The sequence below is a fragment of the Bison bison genome, unplaced genomic scaffold (genome assembly GCF_000754665.1).
Source record: "Bison bison bison isolate TAMUID 2011002044 unplaced genomic scaffold, Bison_UMD1.0 scf7180017864238, whole genome shotgun sequence".
NCBI classification, from domain to species: Eukaryota; Metazoa; Chordata; class Mammalia; order Artiodactyla; family Bovidae; genus Bison; species Bison bison.
The window spans coordinates 3035449-3060706 of record NW_011494810.1 but is presented as its reverse complement, the minus strand read 5'-3'; the positions used below and the strand labels follow the sequence as shown (position 1 = coordinate 3060706).

Sequence of the window (25258 nt, the reverse complement as noted above, 5' to 3'; positions counted from 1 at the left end):
ATTTGAGCATTCTTTGGCATTGCCTTTCTTTGGGATTGGGATGAAAACTGACCTTTTCCAGTCCTGTGGCCACTGCTGAGTTTTCCAAATTTGCTGGCATATTGAGTGCAGCACTTTCACAGCATCATTTTTCAGGATTTGAAATAGCTCATTTTTCAGGATTTGAAATAGCTCAACTGGAATTCCATCACCTCCACTAGCTTTGTTTGTATAAACCATGCAACCACAAGCCACTTTGAGAGACAGAACAAACTCTGCCTTCAGCCTGGGGGCCTACACTGCTCCCAGGTGCCCAGACCTAACACTGACTCCACTCTCCTGCCCACTAGCAGCCTCTAGGATAACTATGTCCTTCTCCATCCCATGTCTTTCCATGGCCCTGTATTCCAGGCCATTTTACCATATCCCTTCCACCTGAGCATGCCACATCTGGGAAAACTGAGGCTAGGTTCAAGGCACAGCCCTGCAGCGCCTCCAGCTGGTCCTCTCCCCAGCCCAGAAAGCCCCCTCTGGACCTCCTGCCCACTCCATGAAAAGCATGTTAGCAGAAAGCCCCTGAGGATGGCTTCCTCAGACCCCACCTTTCTCACCTGGTCCAGGCCCATCTGCCTGCACGGGAAGGAGAAGGTGAAACCCAGGGGGAGACTCTGCCCACTCAGGCCCTGCTTCTGCTGGAAGTCCACAATGCAGTCCACAATATGGTCAAAGAGCTGCGGGGTAGGAGCAAGTCAGGGAGCAGGCCACTAGGCCCATCCCTGGCCCCTGACATCAGCTCCAGGCTGTAGGTACCTGCTGTCCAGAGCCCTGGGCCACGCACTCCGGGATGGAATAGATCTGGCTGGAGATCTGCACACCTCCCGTGGTCACACGCACCAGGAGGACTCGAAAGTTGGTGCCCCCCAGGTCCAGGGCCAGGAAGTCCCCACGCTCTGTGAGGCAGAGACCCTCAGCACTAGGATGGAGCTGGAGGCTCCAGCCCCACACATGTTGTGACCCCCGGGAGCCCGTGTCCCTGCTCCACATTCAGGCTGGGTCCTTACCGCTGCCATCAGGCGTGGCCCGCACATAAGTGGGCAGCATGCGGAGGGAGGAGGCTTCCCCTTGGAGCCCCTTGGCCATGGCCTCTCGCATCTGTGCCTGCACTTCTGCCAGCTGCTCCCGGGTCAACCGGAATGGTGCCAAGGTCTCCTCCAACAGGCGCCGGTGGGCAGCCAGGCGGGCAGCCACAGCAGTCACCATTGCCACGCCCCGGCCACCCCCGTCCACAGAGGGGATGAAGGAGACATCGCAGTTGGGGGCCAGAAGCATCACTGTCTCCCGTAGGACACTGAGAAACCTACAGAGACACACAGCAGGTGCGCCCTGGCTTGGCACCTGGCCCTGACCCCCACAGCATGCTGAAGCCCTGGGCTCCCTCATTTCAAATCAGTTCAGTTCTAAACCCATCTATGCACCAGCCATGCACCCAGTGCACCTGCGATCCCCTCCCTTGCACACCCAAGAGAACCCTCTTTCTCTCCTTTGACCTCTTCTGGCCTCCCTTAACCCTCCGTCCATCTTTATTCTGCTAGGGAGCCATTCACACCCACTGCCTTGCACCTGTGGTACCAGAGTGCCCTCTGGTATCACACACACACGCATGCTCTGGTGACCTGTTCACACAGGTTCATGCTGTATTCCAAGTACCTGGGGTGTCGCTCAAACACTCGGCCTCCGGTGGCCACAGCAATCTGAAGAGCCTGCTGCTCCCGGCTGTGCTGGAGGCGGGAGAGGACAGCGGCCAGAGCAGCAGCGCAGAGCTGGGCGGCCCGCGTGCACACAGCCATGCACACACACTGCACCCACTCAGCATCTGAGGCCTTCGGGTTCAGGCCCAAGTCCTGCAGGACAGCGTGCACACGGGCTGCCCCAGCAGAGGGACTAGCGGGGACAGGGTGTTGCTTTGGGGCTCAAGGAGGCCAGAAACTCCCTGCCCCCACCAAAGCTCCATGCACGGCTCCCTCAGGGGAAAACCACCCCCGCAACTCCCAAGCCAGGAGTCCCTTTGTCACAGCCCCCTTGCCTGCCGCACTTACTCCTCCATCTCAGCCACGTGTTCCAGGAGGATGCTGCCTTGGCTTCGCAGGACGGGGGAGGTGTGGCCACCAAAGAGGACCCCACGCTGGGCCAGGTGAACCAGCACCAGCCGCACCAGCTCACCCAGGTACAGCCCCCCAATCATCTTCTCAAACCTATAGGCAGGAAGGATGGCTGGCCAGAGCCTTTCCTAAGCCTTCAGCCCTCCTACCCCACCTCCAAGAACTCCCAAAGAGAGCTCATTTTCTTTGGGGTCCTTGACTGAAGGGTCCAGAAGCAAATGGCCTCCTCAGAGATAGTTGGGTGTTTACCCAGACCACACTACCCCATCTGGCTTAGATGAAGTTCAAGGGGGCTCCTGGAAGGACCCAAGGAAGGTAGAAGTCCCTTTGCTTGACTACTCCCAACCCCTAACCCCTGTCGGAGCTGGCCAGAGTCAGGAATAAGAGTTGAAAACTCTGCATTGTAGAACCTTGAGCCATTCCTTCGTTGAGACTGGCCAAGGCCCCCTAGGATGCAAGTGGGGAACGGGAGGCACGGGCCTAAAGACTAGAGTACAGGAACAGCAGAGCGGGAGTGGAGCAAAGCAGTTGTAGGACCGAGAGAGAAGGTTAGGCCACCTCTGGGCACCCGGGTTCAGTGACTCATGGTCCAGGGTGTGGTCGAAGATGGTCTGCACTGGCCCCAGGGCCCCCTCGTCACTGAAGGAGCCCCACTCGATGCTGATGCAGACGCGGCCCCGGTCTTCGTCCAGCACTGCCACGTGCCTTGCCTCCTCCATGTAACACGCATTGGTGCCGGTGTCTGGCAGGGACAGCCCCATCAGGACCTGCCCACCAGGCATCCAGGCCCTCCATCCACTATCACAAACGCCCACGTGACTTACCTACGACCAGCCCAACTTCACACGGCCCGACCCCTGGCTCACAGCCCATCATGGTGCCCACGGTGTCATTCACCACAGCAACAACATCAATGCTGTAGGCCTGGGCAACACAGAGGACAGAGGTTGGGGAGCCCGGGGGATGGATGGGGCTGGGGCCCCGGATTTGATGGAGACATGCAGGGTCCCCCAAAGGTGTGTCTACCTGCCCCACCCGTTTGTGCCATGTATGCTGGAGACCCTCCCACCCTATAAAGGATTTTCTTCCCTCTTACCCCTGCTGCTTGGCTCCTCTGCCCCTGTCTCAGGCCCTGGAGGCCCCAGAGGCTATCAGCCTCAGCCACTACTTCTGGAACCCCAGTGCTCCTCACAAGACCAGGACAAGGGTAAGCAAGTATGTCACCTTGAAGGCTGTGCTGTACACACCTCACTTGCTCGCCCTGGTCCCAGCCTATCTTCCCAAGCCTGCTCCTCTCAGTCCTGACTTCTAGCTACTCACATAGCACCCATGGTGGCGAGTCCAGTGGATCCAGAACAGCCTTTCTTAGCCACTCAGACTTCTGAAAATGCCCTTCACTGAAATTAGAGCTTCCTCCCCAGCCACAGCTTATGCACCTGGCAAACTTCTCCTTCAGGCCTCTGCTCAGGCCACAGTGCGCCCTTCCCCATGCTCCCAGAGTCATCAGAACCACCTTCTCAACAGGGACAATTGTTTATTGGGATGCTGTCCCCACTAGGCTTGCAAGGTCCTTGAGGACAGGGTCAAGTCTTTTCATCTGTTTCTCCTATAGTCCTCAATGTTTATTTGACCCTTCTTAGTCTCAGTCTCCTCACCTATAAAATGAGAATGTGTTGTGTGCTTAGTCACTCAGTTGTGTCGACTCTTTGCAACCCCATGGACTGTAGCTCACCAGCCAGCTTCCTCTGTCCATGGGGATTCTCCAGGCAAGAATACTGGAGTGGGTTATTGTACCCTCCTTCAGGGGATCTTCCCAACCCAGGGATCGAACCCTGGTCTCCCACATTGCAGCAGATTCTTTACCATCTGAGCCATCAGAGAAGCCCAAGAATACTGGAGTAGGTAGCCTATCCCTTCTCCAGCAGATCTTCCCCACCCAGGAATCGAACTGGGGTCTCCTGGATTCTCCTGGGTTTAGAATCCCAGCTGAGCTACCAGGGAAGCCCATAAAATAAGAATGGTAGCAGTATTTACCCCAGGGTTAAGTGGATAAAGGATACCAACAGGATATCCTTTTAACAGAAAGCAGGCCCCCCCAGAACCCAAGACACAGCCCTATTTGCTCCCCTGCCTCTACTCACTCCCTGCCTCTGGATGGCGTCTCGTAGTAACTGGACCACATCCTGGCCTTCCACATCACTGCACTTAAAACCTTTGGTCCAGGAAATGAGGGTGCTCTGGAGGCAGGAAAGTCAGGTCAATCCAATGACCTTCACGGCCCTGCAGCCCCTCCACCCACTGTCCCTGTAGCCACTCTGCCTCACCTTGTCCAGGCCTGTCTGGTGACAAGGGAAGGAGAAGCTGAACCCAAGCTGCAGACCCTGATTGTCCACGGGCAGCACATCCAGGAACTCAGACAGGCAGCGGGCGGCAAAGTCAAAGAGCTGTGGGATGGGGTTGGGGGCTTAACTCTGCCCACTAGAGCCCCAGCTGCCCAGCCAGGCCCGGAGCCTATGCACTGAGTGCTCACCTGCTGACCAGGACCCAGCATCACTTCCTGGGGGATCACAAACTCCTGGCTCCGGGGCTCCACCTTGTGCCCCTCGATGCCCGTTAGGGTCACCCATAGAACACGCAGTGAGGCCCCTGTGGCCCCCAGCTCCAGCACCACGAAGTCCCCTTTCTCTGTGGGCAAGCAGGTCACAGAAAGGCATGCAGCTGGTGAGACCAAGCCCTCCACCTCCCAGAAACATTCCTAAGCCCTGTGTAGGCTCATCAAGGGACCTTAGAGATGGAGCAAGGGGTAAGGAAAACACCCCACCTCCCTCCACCCACCTCTCTCCCAGATCAGAACCCTCTCTGCAGTCCTGGCCACCCATCTTAGTCTGTGCCACCCACCAGTGCCATGTGGGGTAGACCCCACATATGTGGGCAGCATCCGGACAGCAGGGGCAGGGCCTACTTGCCCCCTCAGCGCCTGCTCCATGGAGCCCAGGAGGCTGGTTTGAATCTGTCGCAGCTGCGCCCCTGTCACCTTGAACTGCTGTAGGCACTCCTGTACCTGAGGAGAAACATGCAGACATCTGGACAGGTGGCCTGTTGGCCTAGCCATATCCCCCAACTCCAACCAAGACAGAGGCCAGCCTGGCCCAGCTCACACCTCCCTTCCCTAACTCAGACCAGCTTTCCTAGGGGCTGACCTGAGCCCTGCTTGAGCCCCGTGAGCCTTGCTGCTCTCCCAGCAACTGTCCAGTCCCCCTCCTCACCTCTTCACACACCTGTGGCTTTCCCACTGTTCACAGCCTGCACCAGCTCCTACACTCTCGGCTCCTCTCTGGAGGGAAGACCCACACACTTCCTCCTGCTCTATTCCCACATGGCTCCTTGTCAGCTCTCTCTCCACTTCTTTGAATTCAGGGATGGTGAGGCTTCTCCCCTATCACCCCACTACTGATTGGCTCTGGTTCCCCAGTACCCAGAGCCAAGCTGCTCAGTGCATTGTTGGATGAACAAATGTGTGAGTGCACTTCAGGTTCAGGGGCTTCCCTCTTCTGATACACTCCATTGTGGCACCTGGGCAAGACCGGCCCAGGAGAGTTTGGGGGCCACACCGTGGAGGACAGTCCGCCCACAGTTTGGCCATCCTTCCCACAGACACTGACTGAGCCCCTAATACGTACCCAGCACTATTCTAAGCACCATATATTGCACAACCGGCTGAGCCTGCTCTTGTGGAACTCAGATTCGTGTAGGGGGCAGAAAATAAGCACAGAAACACATAACACAGTTCTGGTAGTAATGGTAGAAAAGAAAGGCAGAAATAGAAGTTCAGGGGTGACCAGGGGAGGAAGAGGTATTTTTGGATATTGGTCAGGAAAGGTTTCCCTGTGGAAGTGACCTAAATGAAGGAAAGGAATGAGCCATTTGAAGATTTGGAGGAAGAACACAAAGGGATTTTCTTTAGAGTAAAGGGGATGGATGTGGGGGAAGCCTGGGCCAGGAGTAGATCAGAGTGAAGGGAGGGGCAGGCAGGCAGGGAAAGCAGAGGATGGGACACCAGGTTCTTCTCCACAGAAGCTCAGTGGAGCTTAAGAAAAGCTCCAGTACCTCAAGTCTGTGTGGGAACCTCCCCTGGATAACCCTCTGGACTGTCATTCCAAGAGGCCTCAGCAGTCTCCTTGAGTTTTTCGGAGGGCCCCAGGCCCTGATTCCACTCTCCTAGACCCCCACCACCCATCTCATAGGAATAGAATTCTTATGACCTGCTGCCCCACACTGGGCCTATATCTGAAAAGTACCACTCAGGCACCTGGATAAGAAGGCAGGGAGACCCAGGGAGGGGGAGGCTGCCCAATGAGGGAGATAGAAGCAACTCAGTCCCACCCCTGCTTTAGGAAGAGAATGGGAAACAGACCCCTACAGAAGCAAAGGATTCTAACTGGAGTGCCAGATGTTCAGTTTCGTATTCATGTTATTGCTTCCAGCAGCCAGGCGTGCTAGGAGAGTCTATTACTATGTCACAAATGAGGAAACTGAGGTTCAGAGAAGGCCAGTCATCTGCCTAATCCAAGTAGTAAGGGAAAGAGTGGGACTTGAATCCAGACCTCTCTGACTACAGAGATGTTTCCAAATAAATGTGAAGCCTTGTAAAAAACACTGAAAAGAACCCAAAGCTGATGAAGAAACTCCATCATCAAGAACTTGGGGTGAGAAAGCTTACATCTGAGTCCTTGCCCTGCCACTTCCTAGCAATGTGAAAGTGTTAGTCACTCAGTCATGTCCAACTCTTTGAGACCCCATGGGGTTGGAGTGTAGCACACCAGGCTGCTCTGCCCATGGAATTCTCCAGGCAAGGATAATAGAGTGGGTAGCTATTTCCTTCTCTAGGGGATCTTCCCAACCCAGGGATCAAACCCGGTTCTCCCGCAATGCAGGCAGATTCTTTAACTTCTGAGCTACCAGGCAAGTCCTGGCAATGTGGCCCTGGGGAAGTCAAACTTCTCTTTGACATAATTAGACTTACCTCTTATGCAACATCAGGAGAATAATAATACTCCCTGGCCAGTGCTGGTGGGCATGCAGCAGCCAGGAGAAGCTACTGGAGTCTCCCCCCTCAACCTCCCCCAAGAAGAGTGGGGAGAGCCTCAGCCAGAAGAGTGAAGGTGGATTTTATGTGACTTCAATGCTGGACTCTTTGACCAACTTGCTGTGTTGGTCAGTCTGGGTCCATCACCTCACCTCTCCTCTGTCAAGCAGGAATAAAAATAGCACCCCCTTCTCAGTAATGTGAGAGAACTGAGAAGACAGTACATGTGAAGAGGTGAGACAGTAGCTGGTCTACAGGACATGCTCAACGTGGTTCCCTTTTCTCAGAGTACAAGTTACAACCAGCCTGAGGAGCCTGACTCCATGTCCCTTCTGGAGACAAAGAGTCCTGAGGGAATGGACACGGAAGGGACACAGGTGGCGCTGGGCTCCAACACCATATGGTTCTTAGATCACTATGGGAAGGGGAGCTGAGACTGAGGCCTATGGTGCTGAGTGGGGACCCAAGGCCACAGGATGTTTGGCTGCATGTGAAGTTCCCCCAAAGCCAAAGAGAACTGTCTTTAAACTGCAGGTGTGCGCAGTTGAGCAGGATTCGTGTAGGACCAGTGTACAAGTCTCAAGAGAGTGGTGTGAAGTAAGAGAGGAAGCGGTGGTAGGCCCTAGAGCAAGCCCTGCAGGGCAGACTCTGCAGCAGAGTCCCTGCTCCCTTCTAGGGTCCAGTTACGGGCTGTGCATAGAGGAACTGTTTACAGCAGGGTCTGGGGCAGAGGTTGGACAAGGGTGAAGTGGGGGCATGAAATGCAGTGTGTTACCCTCACAGTGTGGGCAATAAGCCAAATCCAGCAGATGTCAGAATGGGCTGGGAAACTAAAGGAACTGCAGGGAACAATTCAAGAACCCCTTCATGAATGTCTCCTCTGTGCAGTTCCTTTATCTCCAACAGCTCACTGAATCCACCAGGGTTGGGGGATTAGACTTTATTTTCCTCCATTGCACTGATGAAGAAACAAAGATGAAGAGATATGAAATGACTTACCCAAGTGTTTCCTGCTCAAGGGTGTGGTAGGGAAGGGCTTCTAAATCTTGGTCAAGATAACAGGAAAAAGAGAAACTCACTCTGAGCTAACCTAAGGTATATGGACCACAATAACCTCCAAGTTGAGTTCAGCACTGAAATCATCTCTGTGTGCCTGACTGCAGTGGCCATGTTGAGGGGAAAGAGATGTACAGAAATGACTAGAGAAGTGAGGAAAGAAAGGGCCTTAAGCTTTCTACCAGAAAAACCCTGGAGGGTCCTTTCTAGACTGAGACAACCCAAGGTGCCAAAAGTGATATATTTGGAGCTGAAACACCTCAGCTCAAGCTCCTGTCATGCCTTAGACTCAAAGCACGTCACCTCTCTAAGCCCCTTCATCCTTATCTGTTAGAGGAAAAGATAACCCCCACCTCTCAATGGTAAGGGGTCTTGAAAGAGGAAGTTACTAGATCAGATATGAAAGGCTCAGTACACTGGAAAGGGCTGCATGGGTGTGAGCGCATGGCTCCGTGGTGGGGCCGCTCCTGTTTGAAGAGGCATGAGACAGGGACCTAGTGTTGAACTTACCATCTCAGAGCTGTTTGAGGGGCAAGGCAAGCCTTCTTGGGGGCAGCTGGGGGCTCCTTCCCCTTGCTGCAACCCTAGAGACCCAATGGAGTCCATGTGGTTCCACAATGGTGAGGGGTGGCCTCCTATGGGAGAAAAGGGATAGCCCAGATGAACCACGTACTCCACCGTCTGTGATGAGCCTCAGAGGCTGTGATGAAGACCCTTAACTTTCTTCCTTTTGAAAGGGACCAGGAAGGAAGATGTGGGCAGAGCTCAGAATCTCTGACCATCAAAGATCCTTTAGTAAATCAACCAGAAGGCCCTCATTTTCCAGAGCATGTACAGCGAGAGAGCACTGGCAAGGCTGATTCTCATCCCAATGCCATTCATTCATTCTGTCACTTATTCACATTTACCAGTCCCTAATGTCTACCGTGGCTTCCCTGGTGGCTTAGTGGTGAAGAATCTGCCTGCAAATGCAGGAGACACAAGTTTGATCCCTGGGTTGGAAAGATCCCCTGGAGAAGGAAAAGGCAACCCATTCTAGTATTCTTGCCTGGGAAATCCCACGGACACAGGAGCCTGGTGGGCTACAGTCCATGGGGCACAGAGTCAGATACAACTTAGTGACTAAACAACAACAATGTCTACTGTGCCACATGCTGATGTACAGATGAAGCAGACCTAGGCCACACCCTCAGGGACTTCACAGCTTTACCAATAATCACAGTATGATCGACACAGGCAGTGACAGAGGTGGACTTGCTGCTGCATTGGGGAGTTCAGGGATGTGCTAGAGGTTTGGAACAAAGGGTGTGAGTTAAGTGGGGAGCGGGTTAAGATCTGCTGCAGAAGCAAGCAGGCTGGCTTGGCATCTTCATGCCAAGTTGAGTGAATTTTATGCCATAGAGAGATGGGGACAGGGACGGATCTACACTTCAGAAAAGGGTTCCACTAGTGCTATGACTTTGGGCATGTATGACTTTGCATTTCAGTTTCTTTATGTGTAAAAAACAGGAGACGATAGTATCTACCTTTGCAAGGCTGTCACCAGAGTTAAATAGAGTGACAACAGGGAAAATGCTTTGGGAACTGTGATGTACAACACAAACAACATGGTGGGCTTCAGAAGGTGGGATGATGCTGACCTGAAAGAGCCCTGTGCTCAAAGTTGAGGACACAGCTCTCCACAGAGCAGCCGCACCAGGTCTCTCCATCTCATGCGTGCATGCTAAGTTGCCTCAGTCGTGTCTGACTCTAGCCTGCCAGGCTCCTCTGTCCATGGGATTCTCCTGGCAAGAAAACTGGAGTGGGTTGCCACACCCTCCTCCAGGGGATCTTCTTGACCCAGGGATTAATATCTCTTGCACTGACAGGGGTGTTCTTTACCACTAGCGCCACCTGGGAAGACCCTCTCCATCTCAAGGCCCCTTTTTTTTTCATCTGGATATGAATTAAAAGGGGACCAGGAAGTTTCCAAAGAAGACTTCAATGATTCAAGTGCCATTTGGGGTGGTGCAGTGGAGGGCCCGAGATGGGCAGAAGGCATCTGGCCCTCTCCTATAACAGGTAAACTTTGGGAAAGTTGCCTTCCCACCATCTCAACCTCTACCCACCTGCCACTCCCAACACATCCATGAATTTGCCCTTCCTATTGTCACCCATGATCTCCTGACTGCCCAATTCCAGCCTTTTCCTCAGTCCCCACCCTTTTGTCTTCTCAGGCACGCAAAGCCATGAGAATTCTCTTCACTGCAAAGTTCTCTTCTCCCTTGGCTGTGCCCATCAGTCTTTCCTGGCCTCCTTCCTGAGTCTCTCAAAGTCTTCATCAGTAACTCCTCTTAAACAATGGAGCTCTCAAGTTTTTGGCCATAGCCTGCTTCTCCAATGCTTCCTCTTTTTCTCACTCATCCCCAAGGTTTGATTAAAACCTCTGTGTGAAGGTTCTCAAATCTACCCCTGTTCTGAGCCAAATTCCAATGGTCTGTTAGTATCTCTGGATGCTGGAGAAGGCTCCTCAAACTCAATGGTCAAAGTCACATTAATTTTCTTCTTCACTTTTCCCCATGAAATTCTTCTCCTGTCCTTCACCTTGGCTGGAGGCATGCATGTTGCCTCTATACATCCCTGACCTTCAATTCCTCCATGCAATCATTTCTCAGGCTGAAAAAGCTGAGAGTGGAAAGAGCTCTCTTGTGCGTCCCCATCTCCCAGTTCCCACACTGTCCTAGACCTACTCATCTGACTATTCCAAGTCTCCTAATTGATAACTCTTGCTCCTGTGTGTCTTCCTCCCCACCCTACCCACAACAAACATGTCACCCAGAGTGACTGCAAAAATAGACTTTATCATGTGATCCCCCAGTTCCATCACCCCTAAGAAAGGAAGAGGACCTTTACACTGTGGTTTCTACTGCAGAAAAAACAAGTCCCCAACGCTTTATTGTGGCATTGCAGGCCCCTGACATTGTCCTCAACCCAAGCTTCCTCTCTTGCTCCTCCCCTTCATATTCCAGACACACTATGAGTTTTGTCCTATCTCTGGCTGTTCAGCTTTTGTTCACAGCTTTCCCTGGAATTGCTGTGTCTGAGTCATTATTTCTTCAGTGCCCAGCACAGAGCTTGGCCTAAGCAGCTGCCAGTAAAACTTGCATAGCAGCTAGAAAAATTGAGAGATGGGGAGTTTTTTCTTATTCACAGAACCAAGAAATCAGTTTCCAACAAATCTCCCCAAAGTTACATATACCTATACTCTCTCAAATCTGTCAAACATATGTTCCACATATGTTAGAGGTCTCTTTTGAGGATAAAATGGGGTAAATAAGGCAATTATCTTTGGGAGAGGAAGGCCTAGGGATACAGACATGGTGAGATTTCACTCTCCTTTTGAGGCCCAGCTAGATCATTCATTCATTCATTCACTCTCTTATTCATTCCTTCTTCTATTCAATATTTATTCAGCACTTCTACACGTCAGAGACTATAAAGCTTCCCTCAAGTAACCCGTGTTTACACTTCTGGTAAATGCATTCATTTGTGTCCCTTCTAGCTGAGAGTCCCTATGGTGAGGGACATGCCTCTCACATCACTAGATCCCGGAACCCAGCCTAGGGTCTCATGTTTGAATAACTAGGGGCCTGTTGGCATTATTCAGCTGAATCAGCTACATCAAACGGGCCTTCCTTCTGAAAGGTATGCCAAGGACCTCTACCGAGGATGGGAACCACCACTGGTTCCCATCAAAGAAGAGCCAACTTAGTCTTTCCAGCCTCCACTCATCCAGGATGGCCTAAGTAGGAGAGATGAGGGCAAGGGGCTGGAACTGAGGTTGGCAGTAATTACAGGAGAATCTTACCTGGGAGAAGCAGCAGTTGGTCACTCTCCTTAGATCTGAGCTCTTCTTTCTCATTGACATCCACTGGCCTGGTTTGCACTCCAAAGTGAAACTCACCAGTGATATGAGTTAGTTACCAAGCCCCACCCTCTCATTAAACACCAGCTAATTTAGGAAGGTGCACTTCCCTCTGAATCTGTCTTAAGCGGAGGCTGGGTTAGGCAGGACCATGGTGCAAATTTAAGCAAGATCACCACAGGAAGTTGAGAGTTCTGAACTGAGTCAAGAGCCCTAGGATATCCCCTCTGCAATGCTGGGAAGCTCCATCCATTTTACAGGCACTCCAAGTCTGAGTTCTGAGGTGGTGGCTCACCCCTGGAAAGGAACTAGAGGAAACTAGCCTGGGAAATACGCAATTCAATGGACAATTTTCCAAAACATGGAAGGACTTACTAAATGAACACGAGGCAATGTGGGAGTACAAGAGGAAGAGACTAACCCTGCCCCAGAGTGGGCAGAGGTTGAGGAAGCTGAGCCCTGAAGGAAGAGTGGGAGTGTGTCCTTGACAAAGAGAACATGTACAAAATCACGGAGCACAAGGCAACTTCATGGAATTGGGGTGCAGCTCCAAGGACCTCAAGATGACACATGTAGGTGAGGATATATGGTGGGATGAGAGGCAGCCAGACTGGAGTTTAGCCTTTAGTCTATAGGCCAAGAGGTTAACAGTAGGTTCACACTGTAGGGCTTCTCTACCAGAAGGGGAAGAGGAATCTCAAGCTGCAGTGGAGCTGTGGGCCAGCCAGCTGGTTTTCCCTGAACTAGTCTTCTGGAATGTGCAGAAAGCTGGGATATCACTGTGCCCAGTGTTGTGGTCTAAATAGTTTTGTCCCCCACCCCCACCAACCTAATGCTTATGTTGAAAGCCTCATGCTGAAGGTGATGGTATTAGGAAGTGGGGTCTTTGGGCAGTGATTAGGTCCTAAGGGTGAAACCCTAATGAATGGGACCAGTCTTCTCATCATAAGTCACTGAGAGCTCCCTTGCCTCTTCTGCCATGTGAGGATACAAGAAGTGGGTGGTCTGCAACCTGGAAGAGGGCCTTCATCTGACCATGTAGGCACATTGATCTTAGACGTCTAGCTGCCAGAACTGTAAGAAATACATTTCCATTGTTTATAAGCCACTCAGTCTGTGGTACTATTTAATAGCAAGCCAAATGGACTGAGATACCCACCATGGTTAACTAGACGTATTGCACCAATTTCCCTCAAAATTGGTGAGCAGATACTTTAAAACTTCCAGCTACCTCATCAGCAGTAACATTAACATTAACCATAAACAGTACTCGGCCTACACATGACACCAGGATGGAGACCATGGATGATACCTGTTCTATCAGTCTGGGGCATGACTGGACCTGGAAACATGCCAGACATCAGCCCCTCTGCACAGTTCAGTGGGCAGCAATCAGGCAGATAAGCTCTAAAGGCAGGAAAATTGGGAATGGGGGTGGGGAGGACAGAGTGGCCATCATTCACAACATAGCAGCCTGCCTAGCCTGGGGCTCGTCTCTCTCAACTTTGTTTAGTTAGGAGAGAACATAGAACTGAATGCCAAAGGCCCAGCTGTGATTCATGCTGACAGTTTGCTGTCTCCTGAACCTGAGTGATACACCCCTGACAAGCAATGCCAGGGCTCTTTGTCTATGTTTCTGGAAGTCCCATGTCTATTTCCCCAGCAGCAGGGGTCCCAGTACCCTAGGCAGAGTGTCAAAGAAGGCCTATGTCAGAGCCTATGCAGGGAGGAAGCAGCCTGGGCTTGGGGTCTATGAACTACTATGACAGCCCTGACTGTAGCAGAGGCATAGCAGGGATCAGCAGTTCTCTTCAGACACCAGATGACCATTGAACAACGAGGGGAAGGACAAGTCCTGACAAGACTCCTCACAGACCCTAAGCGCCAATCTCCAGCTGTTCAGGAGGAACTAAGGAAAGAGGAGAGGCAGTTAGCTGGGGGTAAAGGTGGGCTGTAGCCCAGGTACCATAGCTGGGATGAGAGCCAGGCCATCCCTGTTCTGAGCTGCTCCCAGGCTTGCTTCTCACAGCTGACAGTGCGCCATGGCCAGGCACACAGGCCCTCAGGCCCAAACAAGCTTCCTGCCTTTCCCCCCATGCCCTTTTACTCCAGCTCTCCTATACCCATCAAGCTGCTCTTTACTGTTAAGTGTTTTGTTCATGCTGATCTGTCTGGATTGACTCCCTCTTTGCCCCATCCAGCTTTCCCACTTAACTTTTCCTCATTCTTTAAATTACACCTTCAGTTCAGTTTAGATCAGTTCAGTCGCTCAGTCATGTCGAACTCTGCGACCCCATGAATCGCAGCATGCCAGGCCTCCCTGTCCATCACCAACTCCCAGGGTTCACTCAGACTCAACGTCCATCGAGTCAGTGATGCCATCCAGCCGTCTCATCCTCTGTCGTCCCCTTCTCCTCCTGCCCCCAATCCCTCCAGCATCAGTGTCTTTTCCAATGAGTCAACTCTTCGCATGAGGTGGCCAAAGTACTGGAGTTTCAGCTTTAGCATCATTCCTTCCAAAGAAATCCCAGGGCTGATCTCCTTTAGAATGGACTGGTTGGATCTCCTTGCAGTCCAAGGGACTCTCAAGAGTCTTCTCCAACACCATAGTTCAAAAGCATCAATTCTTCGGTGCTCAGCCTTCACAGTCCAACTCTCACATCCATACATGACAACAACAATGCTGGGAGCCTTCCTAGAAAAGCTCCTCCTGGCCCTGATCCCAGCTGAGTAGCAGCCTATTGATCCCATAGTGTCTTGATCTCCCTGTATCATTGCATTGACTACAATCTATCAATAGAATCTGTTTGCCTTCCCCCACTGCACTGTGGACTCTCAAAGAATAATTCTTATCTTTGGAGCCCCTGTTCTAGATCTAACATGAGATGAAAACTGAAGGTGAAGTTGCCCAATTGTATCTGACTCTTTGCAACCTCATGGACTGTAGCCCACCAGGCTCCTCTGCCCATGGGATTTCCAAGGCAAGAACACTAGAGTGGGTTGCCATTTCCTTCTCCAGGGGATCTTCCCAACCCAGGGATTGAACCTGGGTCTCCTGCATTGCAGGTGAATTCTTTACCATCTGAGCCACCAGGGAAGAGGTATCAGTTAATTTTTCTTAAATTGAAGAACTCTCCCACAACCTCAATAGTACAGGGCTTTTGAAACTGAGAGGAAATAAGTAACCTCTTCTTGCCTTCCAGGTACAGATGGCTTCAGCAGCCTTCCCACTCAGGGTTTATACATTCTTCCATCTTCCCACTGGTACTACCATCTACTTACTACCTGCCTTTCCCTCACCCCAATTCCCATCTTCTAGATCAACTTAGGGCCAAAGCTGCTCTGCCTCACAGGTGAGAATGGGCCCATCCAAGCTTAAAATTCCCATTGGATTTTGTGACTCAAGTGGGGTTAGGAAGTAGTATGGAATAGTAGAGAGAATCAGCACTGGTGTCAGACAGACCTGGGTTTGAATCCCATCTCATTTACCAGTTGTATAACAAAGTGAGTTTTTGCACTTCGCTGAGCCTGTTTTCTATGTATAAAACATAAAGACTAATAATAATGCCTTAGGATAGGTTCCTCCAGAAGTGGACCTAATTTGAGTGTAGTTTAATTGGGAAGCAATCCAGGCCAGGGTTAGGATTAGGGCAATGCATGTGAAGTGCCTAGCTACAAAATGTGGAGAAACCCTTTCAAGTTCATACTAGTGTCAACTCTTCCTTTACATGAACTAAAGAGTGCAGGTCCCTCACCTTAGTCCCAGCCCTGATCCAGGAAGCACTGACAGGGGAGCTGGAAATGAGATAGGAAGGGAAGGAAGTCAACAGAGCATACATAATTAAGCTACTGCTGAGCTGAGAGCTCCTGAGGTTCAAGCCCTGAGGGAACTCTGGGAGACGTGTAGAATGAACCTAAGTGAGGTGAGGAAGCTGGGGAATTTATCCTCCAAATTCCATTTTCACTGGTTGAGGGCTGCCTCAGAGGCCCTCACTTTCTGGCACTCCCAGCTCTGCCGCACACTTGTCTAGAGAAGTGCTAAGGCAGAGAGTTGCAGGTCCTTGCAATAGGACCCTGTGGGTATGCAGTAGAACAATGAGTGCCCAGGGATAATGGGCAAGGCACAGCCTCGGCTAGAGGGCTGTTATAAGGATGAAGTGAAATAACACAACCACCGTGCCTAATAGAAAAGTTACCTTCTCCTTCCCCATTCATCACAATGCCTTGTGAAGTTCATGGAGTTTCCCAGCTCCTAGAGTTGGCAACACTAGCAGAACAGCTGCTTCCCATCTTTAAGAAGTAAAAGAAAAACAAGAAACAAAACCCCAAAACCTGATGGCCTGAGGCAAGCTCTAGACACCTGAGTTTGCTGTGGAAGGCTGGTACTTGATGGAACTAAGGTCATCAAACTGTATCCTCTCACATCTGCACATCACCTCTCTGGCTTTTCCACCTCTCACCATGACACTACTTAAGACATACAAAACTAGCATCACATTGAAATAACAACTACTGCCATTCACTCACCTTCTAAGAGATAGATACTGTGCTTTTATATACATTATCTTACTCTTTAGAACCCTGTAAGCTTTCCCCCAATTTATAGAAAAGGAAACTAGGTCTCATAGATGTTAACTTGTATCAGAAGCAGAGGTTCAGATTCAGTTCAGTTCAGTTGCTCAGTGGTGTTCGACTCTTTGTGACCCCATGAACTGCACCATGCCAGGCTTCCCTGTCTATCACCAACTCCCAGAGTCTACTCAAACTCATGTCCATTGAGTCAGTGATGGCATCCACCCATCTCATCTTCTGTTGTCCCCTTCTCCTCCCACCTTCAATCTTTCCCAGCATCAGGGTCTTTTCAAATAAGTCAGTTCTTCGCATCAGGTGGCCAAAGTTTCAAGTTGATGTCATACTCTTTCCACTGACTTTGTCTCTTCACTAAGGTCCCTCACACAGGACCACCAGTATTGGGAGAATAAGACAAATGAGCAAGCAGCCTTTACCAAAGATAGAGGTGGGAGGGCCTAGGGAGATGGTTGTTTTCTCCTGATTCCACATTAGTTAACAAATAAGCCTATCAGTAGTAGTCCTGCTGATCTATACCCTCCTCCAACAATTTGCCACTGATCCATGTTCTAGGGAGACTGCTCAACTATAAGTTAAATAATTCCCTTTCCAGAATCAGCCCTTTCCCTATTCTTATCTCCAGGCAGAGAGATAAACATATTACCCCATTTATAGAACTTTACCTCCAATAAACTGCCATTTACTGAGAAAGAAAACTAGTGAAAGTTAAAGTGATGGGACGTAACTGATAAACTACTTCTCATTAGAAGGAAAATGGGAAAATAATCAATACTAGCATTTTTGTTAGGACTGAAGAGGCAGAGCACTGTAGTCTCACTGCCAAGGACAAAAAGTATTTTTTGATTTTTTAATATAAGCCTTTGTTTCCTCATCCAAAAATTGGGGGGGATAATACCTACCTTATAATGTTGCTGTGAGGATTAAACGAAGGCACACACGTTGCCTGAACCATAGCAAATGTCAAAAAATAACAGCAATTATGTCACGCTGGCCACAATGTCAGTGCCATCCAACACCACGGCATGGAAGAAACAGAGTGAGCCTGCCATCCTGCCTTCTTCTAACTCTAAGAGCTTATATGCAAACGCAGCTAGGCAGGAAACAGTGCATTAAAAGCCTGTGCACTGAGGACAGACCACAGCTCTGTTCTTCACTGGAAGATCCTGAGCAACGAGGTTGAGAACATGCATTCCTCTACTGATGTACTGAAATAGAAGTTACTTCCTGTTGCTGCTATGACCTCTGATGGCAACAGAAGCAATGTCAGCTTTAGCAGATGAATATGCACAGCATCCCCACGGGTTAATCCAGGAAAAAAAAATAATTGTATAGAAATTAATAACTTGAGAGTTCATTTACAAATTCCTGGAAAAAATGACTGGACATATTCCTTCAAAGGTGCTATGCTCTGGCTGAGAATTCTTAACTGGGTGAGGCAGCAAGATGAAGTGACAAGTCACTGAACAGTAAGGACAGCAGAACAAAAGTAGCATTCAATCCCTTGGCATCTTCCAGAATGATGTCAGAGAAGGTCCAAACAGTAAAACTTTACACTACATATTCAGTGAATATAGGCAGTATGTCAGAGACCAGTAATGGAATTCCAAAACATGCAATTTATGAGTCTGAGAACTAGTCCATAATTAAAACACCCCTCCCCAAGCCCTGCAACACAGAGACAAAAAGGAAACTCTCCCATCTTATTGAAATAAGACTTCATACAAACATAGATAAATATATTTAAGTTTTCTTTTTAACTATACTTGAATTCAAACAGATTGTTATAAAACAAAACACTACACACACAGTTGTCTGTATAGCTCATAGAAAACATAAAAACCAGAATGCTGAGTAGATGCTGGTAGTAGAAACTGTAGGGGCAAAACTTCCTTAACAATGAACTGCAGGCCACTAAGGCTTAATAAACATGGCAGACTTCTATTGCTAATGATTTGATCAACCTTCAGACCCTAGAAATTCAGGATTTCCTCCTTCTTCCTCTACCTGCTTTGGTTTGTGTCTGGCTATGTGGCCGGACAGTAAGCTGCTTTTTAAAGTCCACTAAGCAATCTGTGGCTTCTGAAACAGAAACAAAAGACTTGATGGGAGACTCATTTGAATCGAGATGTGTAAGGGAACTCTGCATCTCTCTGCTGCAGCCTGCTTCTTCTAGCCCTGGTGAAGACACCCTAAAGAGGAGAAAAAAACGTCAGAATTCACGATACACCTACTAATAAGCAATAAGTATGTGTTTCAGGGGTATTTACATATACTACTAGCTCATATAATCTTTGGAATACTTCAATCAGATAAGTACTGTCATTTCGCTTTCACAGACGAGGACACTGGGTAAATCATACACCCAAAGCCACACAGTCGGGCAGTGAGGAAATCAGGATTCAGACCCAAATTCCCAAATTGTTTGACTTCTAAGTCAAAAGATGAGGGCTGGGTGGGGATAGACAGGCAAAAAAGAGTAAGACGGCTTTTTCTGTGCTTATATTAACACCATGAATGAACGGAGATAGTCATCCAATTCTTAGCCTAGACATATGAGGGTCACACAGCTCCACAGCTCTCTACTTCAACTGTTTGAATACCACATTATACACAGAATACAGGACCAGGCCTATACTTTTCTAGAACTGCTGACAGCCACACTTCAATGCACACCCCAATTCACCTGAAGGCTCCTGTTTCTGAACACTTGGTCTTTATCTCTGCATCTGTGATAGGAGAGAAAAAGTAATAATTTTTTTAGCAGTGTTACAATCATAATACTTTTCACTGTTCCTGTGCTTCATATGTTCTGGGCACTGTTCTTCATCAGGTTTATCCAGGTAGCTAGATCTCCAATACCCAGACCAATGGAATGTGAGCATTAGCATCCAATAGGCTTAGCTGCAGAAGTACAGAGGTGAACACTTTTGAATGAATAACCACTGACCAAACCTACTTCAAATCTGGACTTGAGGAACAACGAGTTGCCAATGAAAATATGCTACCTGCAGATCTATAATCTGCTAACCTAAAGGCAGTAGGCTATGGGGCTCAGAGAGGCAGCCTTTTTATAGTCATCAGAAGACACAACAGATTTACTTGGTAGGAATGAACTATCAGAACTAGATGGCAAGCAAATCTCATCAGACCTAAGCAAAAGTTCCTCTTTCATCTACGTCTAGTAAATTTTAACAAAAGCAACTATCAACAACAAGAACAATAATAATAATAGCAGCTAACATTTATCAAGAGCCTATTTACACCAGGGAATATATGTGGACCTTTACTAGATATAATCCTTTCAATCTATGAAGTTGGTATTACTAACTCTATGCAATGCTACAGACTCTCAGGAGGATAGGTTGAGACACTAGGCTAAGGGTAACATGAATAATGCACAAAACATTAGGAGAAGACAGTAATGTCTGGTTTTCAGTGTAAAAGGTGTTTAGGGCTTGTGCCATTGCCCTATGATTTGGAAATGTTTTTTCCCCAGTTCAACAGGCAGTAGAAAGCTCAAGCTTTATAAAAGCTGAAATAAAACATATGATAAATAAGACAGAGTATTTAATCTTCCTTAGGGAGAGATGATCTAGATCAAGTCTCAAAGGCCAGCTGATTAGGTCAAATGTGCACCCTCATAACTCTAGTAAAAACTGTAGTAAAAGAGTTGGTAGTGGCTATGTTTACTGGAAGGCCATAGGCAGAAGCTCACAAAACTGGTCCTGAGGGCCTCACCTGTAGTCTTGTACTCAGACTGTTCCAAGAGACGGAGGAGACGGCCTTCATTTTGGCCTTTATCCTGTGTCAGAGAAAAAGAGATGAAAAGGTTACACAGAGAGCCTAAAATACAACTTCCTTAGCCTAGATCATAGATATCTCCAGGAGAGAAGAGGTATGGGGACACAGCTGAATGGAAGTCTTTTGCTTTCTAATAAAGGAGGGTACACAATTAAAAAAAAAAACAAAAGGGCTTCCCTGCTGGCTCAGGTGGTAAAGAATCTGCCTGAATGCAGGAGACCTGGGTTCGAACTCTGGGTCAGGAAGATCCCCTGGAGAAAGAAATGGCAACCCACGCCAGAATTCTTGCCTGGAGGATTTCATGGACAGAGCAGCCTGGCAGGCTACAGTCCATGCTGTCTCAAAGAGTCCAACACGACTGAGTGACTTATCACTTTTACACAGTAAAAAAGCAAACATGATTAATAGATGCATCTTTATGCCAAGAATATATCCAGGAATGGATACCAGACTCAGGGCAAATTATTCTCAGTTCAGTTTAGTTCAGTCACTCAGTTGTGTTCGACTCTTTGTGACCCCATGGACTGTAGCCTGCCAGGCTTCCCTGTCCATCACCAACTCCTGGAGCTTGCTCAAACTCATGTCCATTGAATTGGTGATATCATCCAACCATCTCATCCTCTGTCAACCCCTTCTCCTGCCTTCAATCTTTCCCAGCATCAGGGTCTTTTCCAATGAGTCAGTTCTTCACATCAGGTAGCCAAAGTATTGAAGTTTCAGCTTCAGCATCAGTCGTTCCAATGAATATTCAGGACTGATTTCCTTTAGGATTGACTGGCTTGATCTCCTTGCAGTCAAGGGACTCTCAAGAGTCTTTTCCAACATCACAGTTCAAAAGTATCAATTCTTTGGCACTCAGCTTTCTTTATAGTCCAACTCTCACATCTATACATGACTACTGGAAAAACCACAGCTTTGACTAGATGGACTTTTGTTGGCAAAATGTCTCTGCTTTTTAATATGCTGTCTAAGTCGATCATGGCTTTTCTTCCAAGGAGAGTGCTCTTTACAGCATCGGACTTTACTTCCATCACCAGTAACATCCACAACTGAGCGTTTTCACTTTGGCTCCATCTCTTCACTCTTTCTGGAGTTATTTCTCCACTCTTCTCCAGTAGCATATGGGGTACCTACCAACCTGGGGAGTGCATATTTCAGTGTCATACCTTTTTGCCTTTTCATACTGTTCATGGCAAAAATACTGAAGTGGTTTGCCATTCCCCTCTCCAGTGGACCACATTTTCTCAGAACTCTCCACCATGACCCATCCATCTTGGGTGGCCCTACATGGCATGGCTCATAGTTTCATTGAGTTAGACATGGCTGTGGTCCATGTGATGAGTTTGATTAGTTTTCTGTGATTGTGGTTTATTCTATAGTAACCTTTGACGTATGATAGATTTGGAGAGATTTAAAACAGAAAATAACAAGTTTCAAGTTAGCTTTTAGAGACAGTGATGCCAGAGAAAAAACTAGCTCTGTGGTATAAACACATACCCATAAGCCTCAATTCCAAATTACAACCTCAAAAATCACCCCATTCATACAGGGGTCCCTTTTTCCCTTCATGACATATGGCTTCTCCATCTTGGTGTGCAATGATTGCTATGTCAGTAAGTCTAGAATATGGAGCTGCTGCTTTATCTTTAATTTCAAAGCCAAGACTTGTTCTTCCAGTTTTCTAATCAAAGGCCAGAAAGCACATCTTCCCAGTGACCAGGGCCAGATTCCACAACTTCCTAATAAGGCTAGGTACAATGAGGCGTTCAGCAGAGTTGATCGTGAATATGTTCCTGGCAGTGGGGGTATGACTAGAATATACTTTCTGGAAAGTCATTTGGCAATACGTTTCAAGAGATTTTAAAATGTTTAGATTCATTGCCCTAAAAGCTCCACTTCAGGAAATCTATACTAAGGAAATAATGCAAAGACTAATTAATGCTTTAAACATAGCGTATAATACAAAAGAACTGGAAACAATTTGAATGTCCAATAATATGAGAATGGTTAACTGACTGTGTGATACAAACATTAAGAGTAATTTCAGAAACAGTTTAAAAATATACTTAGGAAGTTTGTTATGCTACAATAACTGTGTATGTACATATACAATTAATTAAAAATGCATAGGAAAAAAAAGACTGGAAAAAAAATAGGCCAAAATACTAAAAGATGTCATCTTTGAGTAACTAAATTATGGGTGATAATTCCCCCTGATTCTTCGTATTTTTTTAACTTCCTGTATTTTCTATATTAAGTGTATACTACTTGAGTATATATTACTTTTTAATTAAAAGAAAAAATAATTTTAAAAAGCACAAATCTAGTTTCAAGATAAACAGAAGAAAAGGAAAGAGGGAGGAAGGGGAGAAAGAAAGCCCCAAACAGAAATGTGAAGAACTAGGGAACCTTTCCTAAAACACTCTATACATACCTTTAGGTTCCTCAGCCACTGTGGACGCTTCCTCCCCACAGCTGTGCATACTCTCTCACTCTCTTCAGGCTCATCTCCTTGGTCACCTCTTGCAAGCTGGAGACAGGACTCTACATGACACTGGTACTCTCTGAGTGGAACAAGGGATTTACAGAGGTAACACTTCTCATCCCTAGCCAATCAGAAAAAAATGGAGAAAAAGTGGTTAAAAAAAAAAAAAAAAAGATTTGCTTTTGCCTCTATGCTCCTAGATACATCTTAAATTGTGTTTTTACATCTTAAAGTTATTCTATGGAGGAGAAATGTCAACCAAAGCAGAATCGCTGCTCTCAGCAGGATCATCAATAAAATGAACCCAATGCCAATCCAAAAGACTGAGTGATTAGTGGTTTTCCCTGGCTGTTTCTTTGTATCCTGCTGTTGCAGTAGTAGGATGATAATGAAATAAGCTCTTCTAACTAACTCAAACAATGCTGATTGCTCTCCAGACATAAAATATTCTGTCAAACTCTTCTCAAATTAAGTGTAATAGTTTTTTCAAAGGGAAGTTAAAAATTTAGACAGAAAAGGGAACACCAAGAGCATTAAATCAAAAATGACATTTCTACCAGGGAGGGTGAACTTGTCTGATTAGTAAATCAAGTCTGTCTATATGCTGCCTTCCTCAATTCTAGAGCTAGGAAGTTACTAAAACCATGTGGCTCTGCCAGAGGCTTTTGCATAACTTCATATATATAGCTATTTTTATCTTTTTATAACGACTTTGTGTAAAGAGAGGAAATTATGTCTTGAGGTAAAGTTTATTGGGCATCAGTGAAAATGGAATCACTGGAGACAAAAGAAGAAAATGAACATTCATGAAGCATTTTCTCTGTGGTGAGAACTGGTGCATGGTCCTTTAAACACAATTTCTCAATTAATTCCTTGGCCTGGTTAGGAAGGTACTAATCTCCCCAATGTCCTATAGCTAGTAATTGTCAGAAGCCAGGTCTGCCTGACTCATAAGATCATCTTAGTTTTACGAAGCTAAAGAAAACCTTCCAAAACTTCTTGCTGTTGCTACTCAGTTACTATAGAAAGATTTAGATTGCCTTTAAGAAAAGTTTCTCTGAGAGGTCTTTAAAATAAGAGGAATAAGTCTCTCAAGTAATTAATCATCAGAGAGACTACAAGTGAAACTCTGCTTTATGAGAAAAGTTAGACTAGTGTACCTTTCAAGGTTTATCCATTAATGTAAAAAGCATTATTAATACCCTACGTTCATGAGAGAAGCAGCACTGTAAAAGCAGCGTAAGTTTTTGAGTCAGGTAGACTTTGCCAGTTCTGACCACATAATCTTAACCAGTTACCTATAATTTCCCTTCAGTTTCTATATCTATTTAAAAAAAATACTACCATATCAACAACTGTGATAGTTATAAAGTAAATAAAGCACTCAGCACAGTGGCCGGCACATAATATTAAAAGCTCAACAAAGAGGTATTACTGTTATTGCTGTCTCACACACATTCTATTAGATGCTGGGGATATAAACATGAATGAAGGCAAGTATCTGTCTTCAAATATTATAACTCACAGCCTAGCCAGGGAGACAGAAATGTCAAAAATCAAAGAAAAAAGATTAGTGCAATAGTGTGATGAATACAGTCCTAGAATATCTGCATGATGGTAGGATTCTAAAAAAAGGAAGTGGATCAGCTCTGCTCAATTGGATTAAGGAAGGCAGCTATGAAATTTAGAGTCTAAGACAGGATCTGTGTTTCAAAGAAAAATGTTTCTAATTACTAACTGCTCTAATGTATTGTTGGTGATATTTTTACTTTTAGGAGGTAGCACTTATACCTGACCTCCCCTTGCCTCTGCCTCCACTGGGAACGAATGTGCATTCTTAGTCAAGCTGCAACCCACAACCCAAGGAAGTCTTCAATATTGCCCAACTTCTTGCAACTCAACTTCTGCACCATTACATTGCAAAATAGCTCACTGCTTCCCCAAAGCACCAAACACCAAAACGCAAATTCAAAGAAAACAGAAAGCTCAGAGCAATGTGGAAGTGGAGTGGGTGGCAGGATCTTTTCAGAGTAACAAAAAGGGTCACAAGAGGCCACCAATACTGACACAAACTGAGAATACTAAGAAATTCAGGCGTTAAAGCAACGATTTGATTGCCTGGTCAAAGAAACCCAGGGTAAGAGAGGAACTGGTCTCTCATTTGGTCTAAGCAATGGTTTGTTAAGCAAGAGCTCTGT

The 25258-nt window shown here is 47.4% G+C and overlaps 2 protein-coding genes across 4 annotated transcripts in view; both read right to left on the bottom strand.

Moving 5' to 3' along the window:
• Positions 1 to 13433, bottom strand: part of HK3 (hexokinase 3 (white cell)) — a 20546-nt gene extending 7113 nt beyond the window's left edge. Inside the window, exons 1-13 of the mRNA XM_010846586.1 lie at positions 12128 to 13433; positions 8791 to 8915; positions 5037 to 5199; positions 4669 to 4823; positions 4463 to 4582; positions 4280 to 4375; positions 2963 to 3062; positions 2697 to 2880; positions 2076 to 2231; positions 1687 to 1920; positions 1041 to 1336; positions 790 to 929; positions 591 to 710 (exon numbers count right to left, since the gene is read on the bottom strand). Of these exons, the coding sequence (XP_010844888.1) occupies positions 591 to 710; positions 790 to 929; positions 1041 to 1336; positions 1687 to 1920; positions 2076 to 2231; positions 2697 to 2880; positions 2963 to 3062; positions 4280 to 4375; positions 4463 to 4582; positions 4669 to 4823; positions 5037 to 5199; positions 8791 to 8886 (1860 nt within the window). The 5' untranslated portion in view covers positions 8887 to 8915; positions 12128 to 13433. The remainder of the gene's footprint in view (positions 1 to 590; positions 711 to 789; positions 930 to 1040; positions 1337 to 1686; positions 1921 to 2075; positions 2232 to 2696; positions 2881 to 2962; positions 3063 to 4279; positions 4376 to 4462; positions 4583 to 4668; positions 4824 to 5036; positions 5200 to 8790; positions 8916 to 12127) is intronic.
• A 5064-nt stretch (positions 13434 to 18497) lies between these two features.
• The window catches only part of UIMC1 (ubiquitin interaction motif containing 1), a 139150-nt gene continuing 132389 nt past the window's right edge, over positions 18498 to 25258 (bottom strand). For all 3 annotated transcript variants that reach the window (XM_010846582.1, XM_010846581.1, XM_010846583.1), the window contains 4 exons: positions 23010 to 23181; positions 20513 to 20576; positions 19458 to 19500; positions 18498 to 18963 (listed from right to left, as the gene is read on the bottom strand). In XM_010846582.1, coding sequence (XP_010844884.1) covers positions 18753 to 18963; positions 19458 to 19500; positions 20513 to 20576; positions 23010 to 23181 — 490 coding nt within the window. In that variant the 3' untranslated portion in view covers positions 18498 to 18752. The remainder of the gene's footprint in view (positions 18964 to 19457; positions 19501 to 20512; positions 20577 to 23009; positions 23182 to 25258) is intronic.